We start from the raw sequence: 11,272 nt of genomic DNA, 5'->3' as shown, positions 1-11,272 counted from the left end.
TGTGACCACCATCACCAAATTCAAAACAGAGTAACCCCCGTGAATTCACCCCCCCCCCTGGCCGAAGAAACTGATGAGTCCCTTAACACCATGGGAATATTTGTATACACCACACAATATAGGTAAGGGTTCATGAAAATAGTCAGAGTACTGGTCTTGATGAGTGACCAATCGATTGATAAGTAGAAAGAGAAGCAATTGTTGAAACTTCAGGCTCAAAAGAACGTCTGCCCGTGAAAGGTCGCTGCTTTATCTGATAAAGTGTCACAAGACTAGTTTCAGTTAGGACGTGGAAATACCAGTTAGTCTAGTCTGTAGATTTTTGAACGATAATGGCTTCCCAATCGTTGCTAAGTAGCATCTCCTCATTTTCATCCCGGGAATCACAGCACACGGCGGACTCAATATAATCGAGTACTTCCTTTTGTAACTTTGGTGGCGCTGTTTTCCGAAAATGAGACACTTGAAGCAAGAAATCCAACAGTAAACTTCCAGCCTCCGAGTCAGCCCTGAGACATTCGGTCACCAAAACACGAGACCGTTGGCGGACGCACTGGTACTTCACTCCCATCTCATCATATGCTTTGCGTACATGATCCGCATCAGGGAACATCAAGTAGTCACTTTCCAGGTGTTGGAATTTCTTGCAAACTCTCACATGTCCAGTGTCTTCTGCAGACAATAAGATCTATATTTTAATTTTTGTTTTCATCCTTGGTAAATCTCCGTTTCAATATTCTCGAAAAATGGACACAATTTTTTTCAAGCAGTTGATGCATTGGAAGGGTTTGTTATTTCAATATTTTTTCTCCCTAGAACATGTTCGGATCACTTTCTCTTACTCTTAGATATTAAAAGTCCTTGTCAATGAATGTTTTTTTTGTTTCATTTTTTGTTACTGCCGGATCTCTGAGCAAACTATACAAAAAGTATTGCCAATTCAAATATGCAAAATTTTAATTAAAATTTGGAGTTTACTGAATACTCAGAACTTTAGTTCAAACACTATTGGAACTAATTTCGGATAATTTGATCTTCAAATTTTTCAAATTTCTCAAAAGTGTTAGGTGCCCTATTGCTGAATGATACTATATTACAAATTACTCTTAAAAAAGTGTATAACTTAAAAAAACAGCAGATTAGCTTACGTTTGCAGATGAAACCGACATCACTTCACTATCCAATTATCCCGAATTAGTTCCAATCGTGTCTTCATACAAGATATTTATCCTACTGCAACTCTTACCTGCGATTATGACGATCAGCAAGACGCCGCCTTCTTCGAGCAGGTCATACAGATAACACAGTCTGGCTCTTAAATCATCAGTAAAATACAGGGAATGGATGGCACTTATAAAGTGATAGAAAACCGATGAACCGACTGAGTTTTGAAATCCCTCTAGAGTCTGTTCTCTCCATTCTGTTTCGACTCCCTCTATTAGGTGTTGCTTCGCTTGAACTAGGCCTCGATATTTCTCCGCGAGGTCGGCAGTTGGTTCCACAACAATATTGTGTATGCTCGGGAACAATTTCAGCAGGTGTAATATCATCATTAAATCAGTTTCACCTGTCAATAAAGTTGTTTGGTACATGAGCATGAGCACTAAATAATGTTTTAAGGAATCTGAGCATACAGCTGGCCGATCATACAGTAGGTAGTTGCGTGCAGAAGTGAGAAAATCTACGAGTTTGTATCATTCGACTAATTTAAATTCTTTCTCACCGATTTGTACTCTTTTCAAAATGTCAGAGAGTAGCTCTATTACGTAGCTTTATCATGATGTGGTTAAATACGTTCTTCATGATTTTAAGGCACTCATATAATATGTCACATCATTGCTATACCAAGCATGTTTGCGGCCACCATACTCCCTAGATTCCCATAGTTTGTGTCTGTGACTGAGATTGGTAAGTGATAAAGTAGACTGAAAAATTAAGCCGTGCGCGGGCCTTTTGTAATGAGCGTTGGAGCGCCTGCATTGAATCTGTCTGTCTGTCTGGTGATAAAGTTGCTAAAATAGCGCAGACATTTAAAAAAAAGGACTCTATGACTGCGCTGGATTTCAAAAGCTGCCTTTGTTCCTTAGCAAGCCCCAATGTCGATGTTTATCGCACTTGGGCAATGTACCTGAAGCGGCTGATTGATTGGCATTGTTTTAACAAAACTGAAAGCCTGGCCACCATTCTTGTCATTATTGAAAGGGATGGACTCACCGATAGAAGTAAATCTATGATCCCGGCTCGCCTTGTAATAGACATCAAATCAGGTCCAATAATCGTTATCATTCAAGGTAACTAAGAAAGTTACCAGGTCCAAGGAACATATTGAAAATGATAAAGGCGATGGGGTCATCTTGAACCACAAAATAGTGGTGGTACCAGGTGTCCGGAATGGGTAAGCGTACCCTGCCAAACACGTATATATAAATTTGATGGTAAAAGGGGGAGTCGTCTGAACTGCGCCCCCTGTGGCTTTCTTGTTCACAAACAATGTCTTTCATTCACGAAATCTATATCGATGAAGTCAACATAGCCGCATCATTTAAATTTTATGACATATTATGACAGAAATATCTTTACTTTCATCAATCGCAAACGTACCTTTGATGCAGAGTTAAGGGACTGGTCAGTCTTTTCGGCCTGGGTTGGGGGCGTCGGATTTATATTGGATCACCCTGTTTTTGCCTTTTTTGAGGGGGTCACCATGTTTTTGAAATGATCAGTTGGCTGGGGGTCAGTGTTTTTGAATATCGAAACGGGCGCATACTTGCCTGAAATGCATCGTGCCAGCCACTAATTTCATCATTCAGTTGCATTTTCTGGAGCCTTTATTTTTCAGAGCGCCCTTCAGGCGCGTAACTTTATACATCAGACATATCTATCACAGATATCTGGATGTTTAATATTTTTCGGATATATCAGATATGTATGTCAGAGGTATCCTAATGTTTGCAACTGAAAATAATTATGGGATAGTCAGCAGAGCTAAAGGTATAATTTTCGGTGGACAGGGATAATTATGAGGTTCAAAGTTTTCTGCCAAAATATTATCATGACCAAGATGACCTTTGACTTCGATTTCACCAATATGCCTATACATCAGTAACTTCTCGTGCTATCACCTTCATATTTGGTTGGATGACGCACTTACTGGCGTCACGACAACCTGTAAACATTCGCGGTTGACGTTGTTGCTCGACAGACATCAATCATACCTTACTGGGGCTTACTACAGCATAAAATAAATAAACAGATCTTTTTAAGATAAATGTCATTGATCGGTTTGGGCCAGTACAAGGGGAAGGGTCTGTTCCGCTGAATATGCTTAAAATGACATATAGTCACATCACACCACACCACATCATAGCGGCAGCTTCAAATGATATTTATAGAATAGCTATGCTAGCATGCTAATGACATACTCCAATACCGTAAACTTCACTACCGTCAGCGTAATTACCCCTAATTAAAACATTGCAAGCAATTAACAATAGAGATTAGCCCTAAACCAAAAGCTCGACGCCCTATTGAGACAGATGAGAAAGGATTTACATTGAATTTCCTTTTTCTACTGTCCTTTTCCCCTTTGCCTCTTCTGAAAAGTATAAGCTTACTGACCTGATCCACTCCCTACGCCCAACATCCTGAAAGTCGACCCGAATTTGGCATTAACCAGTTCAAGTTTGCCACAGACGATGTCGGGGAAAACGCTGTCACACCAGTTCGACAGAACTTGATACTTGGATGACATTTCGGCAAATATTTCAAAGGATCTAGTGTAGTGTTCAGGATCGTATATGAGCCTGTGAATAGTAACCTTGTCGGCCGCCATCGTTGTAAATGAAGCTTTAAAAAATAGCATATTTTTTATTGAATATTTGTATATTATTTGCATATTTTTTAAATAAATTAACATATGAACTCCGGCATTTTTTATTTACTTTTTTACTTATTGAGAACAATCATGCCAAATGTCCACTAAGAAGTCTGACATAGGGCAAAATTTTTGTATTTATTTTGAAAGTTAAGTAAAATGTTTGATACTGCTTTACAAAAATTAATATTTCATTCAGAGTATTTGTCGGAAAAAAACGCAATAATTTGTTTTGTATTATCCATCCTCATTCTTAAATGGCAGGGGTTGAAAGACTGACATTCAAAAGTTGATTAAATCATGATAAACAAAATTAAAAGCTGAACAAATTTACAATGTCCACAAAGACTCTACACTGGAGAAAGATTTACAAGTTTCATGCATCATGCAATCCTAAGATAGACAATTTGATAAGAATGCAGAATTTACCGCGTTTAGCTGACCTACCACAAGTCCTAATTACCGTTTATTTAGATATAGGATATTTGTAAACATTGACTTTTTGCGGTACAAATCCCATTTGTTGATAAATGTTCACAAGAAAACTTTCCCACGTGAGTTTCAGGTCAAGGGAATGCAACAACACATTGCTAATCACGCTTTCAAGAGTCTGTATTTTTCCCCTCATCACTCTAAGACTGCCTCGAAGTATCAATAATGGGATAAAAAGACATCATATTCTTAGGATTGCGCTTGTTTTCACATATTTGTGCTCGTGTCAACTAGATATCGAAATGCAGCAGAGGTTTAAAGTTGGCATCAAGTGAATTCTTAACGACTTGCTATAGGCTGGATTATCAATATTTTGGCATGAACTTTGCGGTGTGTCTAATATTGGATAAACATTTTTGAAATTTAATCAATTGGCAAATCAAAGTTTTAAGATCTTGTCATTCCTTCTTGGAGGAAAAGAGGGAAACTGTTGCAAAAATCGACCATACCGTTTGATTGCCTCTAATACTTTGTCAAAAGGTTTCACTTTTTGGAGAATTGAACTTATCAAACACAAAGCTAGAGGGAAGAATAGTTGAGTCTATGAAGATAATTCCGACGTATCAGTGCCACAGGTACCAGACTGAACTCTCTCGGACGGGTGGTAAACAACTTGACAGGTGACCGCTACGCTGAACGGTAACCTTGGCACAAACTTTGTTTGTAGACGGTTTTAAATATGATAAAAGGCAAGGGTACCTGGTATTTGCTCTTCAATAAACACCCTGTATTTTTGTAAAAGACCAAAGGTGTTTTAAGTCGTGTACATTAGGAGAGGAAACTCTCAGGATGATTTTACAAGGCATTTTTTTGAGTTCAATGACGGTCATTTCTTGACTTGTGGAAAACGCTCATCACACCTGTTGGGCTGTACATAGGTTATGATGCTGCAGAATTGAGCTGTCACCTTTAGGCAAAAAGGCTCCTACAGGAATTAAAATTGTTTTAAAGAAAATTTCTATTATGTCTACGCAGAACGCTTTTAAACCGTTCGATAGTTGTGTTGTTCCTGTCTTGTGCTAAGGAGCAGATATACGGGGATTTGAGTGTTCCCCTAGCATTGAAACATTGCATTTTCGTTTTTGTAGACATTTATTAGGTCTTGGTGGCGATGTAAACAATGGGGTTGTCTTGGGTGAATGTGGTAGGTTTCCACTCAGTTGTACATATATGAAAAATTATGTATATCATTGATAAGGCTTTTGAAAATGGATCATTATCGGAACCCTTAAGCTTGTTACGATATGGTGAGAACACAAGATGATGCAGGCAAAGAAAATTGGATTACAAATAAAAAACAGCTCTTTATGAGATATGGTTTTGCTTATGTGTGGTTAGAGTATCAAGTTTGTAATTCCGAGTTATTTTTATTTTACATGAGAGAAAATGCCGAGAGAGTTTGACCGGTTGACCTCGCTGTTAATTTTATGCAGGAAATTACAATAACAATGCTTGGTCGAATGACGCAGTGCCTTGAGGGTGGGATCACCAGTGGTATATGGGGAGGAGTACCTTCCCGATGGTGATAAGTGGTGCAGATTACCGTCGCCTAGGTGACTGGCGTATACGCGTGCCAAAAGACACCTATGGTTGATTTCCTGTTGACCAGTCCCGTCGGATGGCGAGTTGCAAATACCTGGACTGAACCATTTGGTTTTTTGTGGGTGTCGGTGGTACTTTGACAATATAAGTAAAAATGCACATATATTGAGTTTATTGTCTTGTTTATGAGCGGCCAGTATTTCCAACAGCATAAATTATGTGCATTTGCCCTTGAAGGAAATAAATAATTTTCGAATAAAACATCGCGAATGTAACTACATTCCTTAAGCTCGACGTACACTTAAGTGCCCAAAGAACCATGAAATCGCCCGACTTTCGATTGAAGAGATGAGTTTTGCCAAACCGCGTATACAGAAAAAGTGGCAGATGACTTATTTTTAGAATCATAGACAGTATAGCGAGATGTAAAAAATGTGAAAACAGGCTCCCCACCTAACTATCCTAAATGTTTTTGTGTCGAGTTTGTGTTTGATTCGTTTCGAAAATGTGTTCCTACATTCTTATCCGATTGTTTGTGTTAATGAAATGTTTGTTTCGCTTTGGATATTTGTAGAGAAGTTTGGATTAGTGTGTACGGTAATGTTTTGTTTGTGTGGGGAAAGCTTATGGCGAGACGCAGCCGGACCTATGTTGTTACAAAAGTTGATAGAGTCGCCCTTTGACGCTTGCGTTTCGAAACCCGAGTGTGGTTTCTCATCAGTCGCAGTGTAGATTCTTTCCTTAGTTTGTGTTTGTGAAAATTTATTTTAATGCATTTAGTGGTCTTGCTTTCCGATTAGCGAGGCAAGTATATTAATTTTGGTCACGTTGTGAGTCCGTTTGGTGGTTCGGTTTGTTTGTTCTATATTTCTTTACTTCGGTAAATTTTGTTTTGACTGGTGTGTCTTTTAGATTTTGCGGAGGTTTTGAATTTTTAGGCAATAAGTACCACTGCGGGGTACGGATTTTATGTTTATTGGATCAAGATACTTACAAGTATCCTGGTTGATGTGCTTGTTCTCGTACATTTTAATTAATAGTTCATTTACTTTGTTTACTGTTTGTTCTGGCTTGTTGTGTATAATACTGAGTGTTACGTAATTGCCTTTCGCATTCGAGTACGTAATCGTTTGTGTTGACAATAACGAAAAACCGACCCTTGTCGAAGGGTTATTTTCCCAAAATTTGTCCAATGTTTGCAAGCTGGTTTATCGCGATTCTTTTGGCACGCGACGTTTTGTTTCCTTGTTTGAAAGGGTATCTCTAGAAATGCGAGTTTAGCAGCTTCAGATAGCTTTCAAGTTTTTGTTTTTTTGTTGTTCGTGGAGTCCAATTTGACTTTTCTTTGAATTGGTGTTGTTGCGATTGTTTGTGTCTCACGATGTAGCGTAGTCACATTATACGACTTTATTTGTTGAAATCCTGAGGTGGTTTTATTCTGTTTGGTTTTGTTGGTGTCCGAATGAATTTTAAGGCTTTTGCCTAGTACTATTTTTCGGAGTTTCATAGTTTGAGCGATGATAGGTTGTTGTTGAATTTCATGTTGTTGTCGGCTTTTCTTTGGAAATAGCTGATTTATTTCCATGGCCATGTTTTCTGTTACGTTACTGTGATTGTTTATTTTGTATTTAATGTTGTGTTTCAGTTGTTGTTATGTATTGTACGTTTTATTTTGTTATTTCTTTTAAGTGTTTGTGTGTTCTATGTCATCTTATCGTATTTTTTGGTAGTTCCCTTTTTGGAGTATTTGGTGGCCCTGAAAAGGGCCGCTTGGTATGGGTTTTTGTTAGCGCTTGGCGCGTTTGTTTTGGCGATAAGCCTAGCTTTTTTGCTTCTTTTCGCCGATTCGATGTGCTTGGTGAGTAGGTGTTTGCCGCCTTCTTGTCACTGTGTGTGCTTACATGGACAGTCTGCATAGCCCTTGAATGTGGTCTCGATTTTGATCAAACTTACAATTTAGGAGTATATATCAAAAACTGATAAATGATTTATGTGATTACTGTAGCTATAGATAGGCTACATTCAGGACGGGCAGCGACGGGCAGTAATTAGTAGGCAAAACAGGTGGTTTTCACCGTGGGCAGAACTCGGTGCAATGATACTGAACATTAATAGTAAGCCTGTCACCTTGAAGGTAATGCTGTTGGTGAAACAAGGACACACGATGGTACAAACAACACCACAAGTGAAACGTACACACAGAAATACACGCGTTCCTACGTTGTGTCCACCCGGGCCACGCGATTAAAATATGACTGATACTGCTGGATAGTGTTAATTGGGTCGGTAAACAGTCAATTAATAGTTTAATTGACTACCTGGGTAATTGGCAGGTCGTGTCCAACGACGCATATGCAAAGCAGGCCAAAAGACAAAAGCCCCAAAGTTATTGACAGCTGGCCAGGGGTCACCATGAATACATAATGAAGCTTCACTACGCAGAAACTGCGTAGTCAAGCCCTTCTTAACCGGTCAAACTCTCTCGGCATTTTCCGGCATGATTTTTCGCAAAGGTTGAGAGATTGCTACAGACAGAAAATGCTCGATGTCGATTAGAAAGGGAAGCACAAGGCTCGTTTACATTGGCTGGTCGTATTTGTTCTAGATTTACATAAATTTCAAAACTTCTTCAGCCATTTGTGTAGAAAACCTTTCTCTCGAGCTCTCGTCCAGTTAGACTGATAGTCTGGTTCCCTGACCCATTTCCCGGTAGAGGGCGTGGGGAAAAATAGGGTCAGGTACCGGGTAGCCATCTTGAACAGAATTTTGTTCAAGATGGCGGAGGTTAGTCACCTGACAGAACATGCTATGGCTGCTACCATGAAAACACCGGTCAAAATTCGACTGGATCAGAATTATGTTCAAACACTGGTATCCGAACCAAAAACATTGGCACAAGAGACGGGAAACATAAACTGAAAGGATTAATCCAGAAGTATGGGGAAATAGAGGTGATTGAAGGCTGGCTGTGATATCGCAGCAGTACTTGTGGCGTGTATCGAACGCGCTAGGGTCATTGAGGTCATCGCCGACTGTGGCGTGACCCCAATGACCCGAGCACGTTCGATACACGCCACAAGTACTGCTGCGATATCACAGCTAATTGAAAGCAAACTTTGTTGGAACTGTGAACAACGATTGATTTCGATGGATAGAATGGTGTCCGAATTTCGTGAAAAATGCCAGGCATCATGTCGACATTCTAAAAGTATCAAGAGGTGTGCTAAATCACAGTGGCTAAATCATGGAGGTAGAAAGTCTTTCTTTCTACCTCCACGGCTTTGTGATTCAAACAAGAAGTTGGTGTCAAGTGAGCCTGAAAGTGCGAAACCCAAGAAACATGAGAAAAAGTTACAAGTGTTACTTTCATCCAATCACAGCTTGTTTTATTTTAACCCAATAGCGTCCATGTTTACATTTGCCGGTACCTGACCCTATATTTCCCCACGCCCTCTACCGGGGAAATGGGTCAGGGAACCAGACTAGGTAGTCTGGTTCCCTGACCCATTTCCCCGGTAGAGGGCGTGGGAAATATAGGGTCAGGTACCGGCTAATGTAAACATGGACGCTATTGGGTTAAAATAAAACAAGCTGTGATTGGATGAAAGTAACACTTGTAACTTTTTCTCATCTTTCTTGGGTTTCGCACTTTCAGGCTCACTTGACACAACTTCTTGTTTGTACCACAAAGCCGTGGAGGTAGAAAGAAAGACTTTCTACCTCCATGATTTAGCCACTGTGACTTAGCACACCTCTTAATACTTTTAGATCGTCGACATGATGCCTGGCATTTTACACAAAATTTGGACACCATTCTGTCCATCGAAATCAATCGTCGTTCACAGTTCCAACAAAGTTTGCTTTCAATTAGCTGTGATATTGCAGCAGTACTTGTGGCGTGTATCGAACGTGCTCGGGTCATTGGGGTCACGCCACAGTCGGCGATGACCTCAATGACCCTAGCGCGTTCGATACACGCAACAAGTACTGCTGCGATATCACAGCCAGCCTTCAATCACCTCTATTTCCCCGTACTTCTGGATTAATCCTTTCAGTTTATGTTTCCCGTCTCGTGTGCCAATGTTTTTGGTTCGGATACCAGTGTTCGAACATAATTATGATCCAGTCGAATTTTGACCGGCGTTTTCATGGTAGCAGCCATATTTGTTGTAGCATGTTCTGTCAGGTGACTAACCTCCGCCATCTTGAACAAAATTCTGTTCAAGATGGCTACCCGGTACCTGACCCCATATTTCCCCACGCCCTCTACCGGGGAAATGGTCAGGGAACCAGACTACCAGACTAGTTAGACTGAAAGATTCCGTCGCGTGCGGGCGCTCCGGCGCACTGCGACCTACGACCCTGGGTCGTAGGTCGCAGGTGCGCCGGAGCGCCCGCACGCGACGGAATCTTTCAGTCTATCGTCCAGTGTATCTTCGAGGAATGACGTTAGCGCCAACGTTAAAAGTGTCAAATAGCCTACCTCGGACGTTCACGTCTGCAGCGCACCCTCGTCTCTCACGATTATAGTTCACCTTCATCCTCTGAAGTACAACTTCTGTGCGCTGCTAAATATCACAATATATTCGATCGTGCTGCTGGTTCAGTGGTCCTTCAGGGGTTCTACCATCTCTCGTCGCTTGTTGAAGTTTGAAATGTATGTAAACGTAGAACAAATACGACCAGCTAATGTCAACGAGGCTTGTGGTTCACTTTCTAATTGGCATTCTCATACACGGACAATGACGTGAATAAGTATTTCGGAACACATCGACTTATAAGGTTCGACAACAACGTACAAGATGCATGATTTTTCAGTTTTGGTGAATGTATTTTTCTAGTACTTTGGAAATCACCCCTTTTCACTGGTAAATACTCTGGACTTGTATGTAAACGAGACATCTTGAATAAAGATTTAAAGTTGTGCTGCAGTCTACATCTTGTTGTGTTAGCTTCAGTTACTGAAAGTAATACTATCCAGACTGGTACCTCATCTTGTAATTCCCCTACCTACGTGCGCAGCATTTGAAGGTGTAAAAATATTTTACACGCATGTATGAGTATAAGCCTTCCGTGGAGTATTGTTTGGTGCATGTAGTCTGTCAGGTGTTTATCAAGTAACAGTCATGTGCCTCATCAGGGTGCTGTTACTCGAACTGGTTTTAACCGGTTCGGAAGATTATCCCAGAAAGTACCGTTTCTCTCCATTGTCGATGGTCTGCCCATTCCCCACTCCAAAGGCACTGCATTTTCTTCATCACCGACACGGCTTAATCTTTCCTGAAGTCCTATCAAACGAAGCATTCGCCTTCCTCTTCCTATTTTCGGTAACCACTGCCAGAAAATGTGTCCCTGCCAACTGTT

The 11,272-nt window shown here is 40.4% G+C and overlaps 1 protein-coding gene across 1 annotated transcript; it reads right to left on the bottom strand.

The window, feature by feature from the left end:
- Positions 1-307: 307 nt before the first annotated feature.
- On the bottom strand, positions 308-3,832 carry LOC139136503 (histamine N-methyltransferase-like). The gene is made up of 3 exons (XM_070704226.1): positions 3,619-3,832; positions 1,247-1,567; positions 308-672 (listed from the first exon to the last, which is right to left on the bottom strand). Exons 1-3 carry the CDS (start codon positions 3,830-3,832, stop codon positions 308-310), a joined length of 900 nt encoding a protein of 299 aa, XP_070560327.1.
- Positions 3,833-11,272: the final 7,440 nt, after the last annotated feature.

This window comes from Ptychodera flava, chromosome 7 (assembly GCF_041260155.1).
Source record: "Ptychodera flava strain L36383 chromosome 7, AS_Pfla_20210202, whole genome shotgun sequence".
In the NCBI taxonomy this organism is placed as follows: domain Eukaryota; kingdom Metazoa; phylum Hemichordata; class Enteropneusta; family Ptychoderidae; genus Ptychodera; species Ptychodera flava.
The sequence above is the reverse complement of the archived record's forward strand: the minus strand, read 5'-3'. Positions and strand labels throughout refer to the sequence as shown.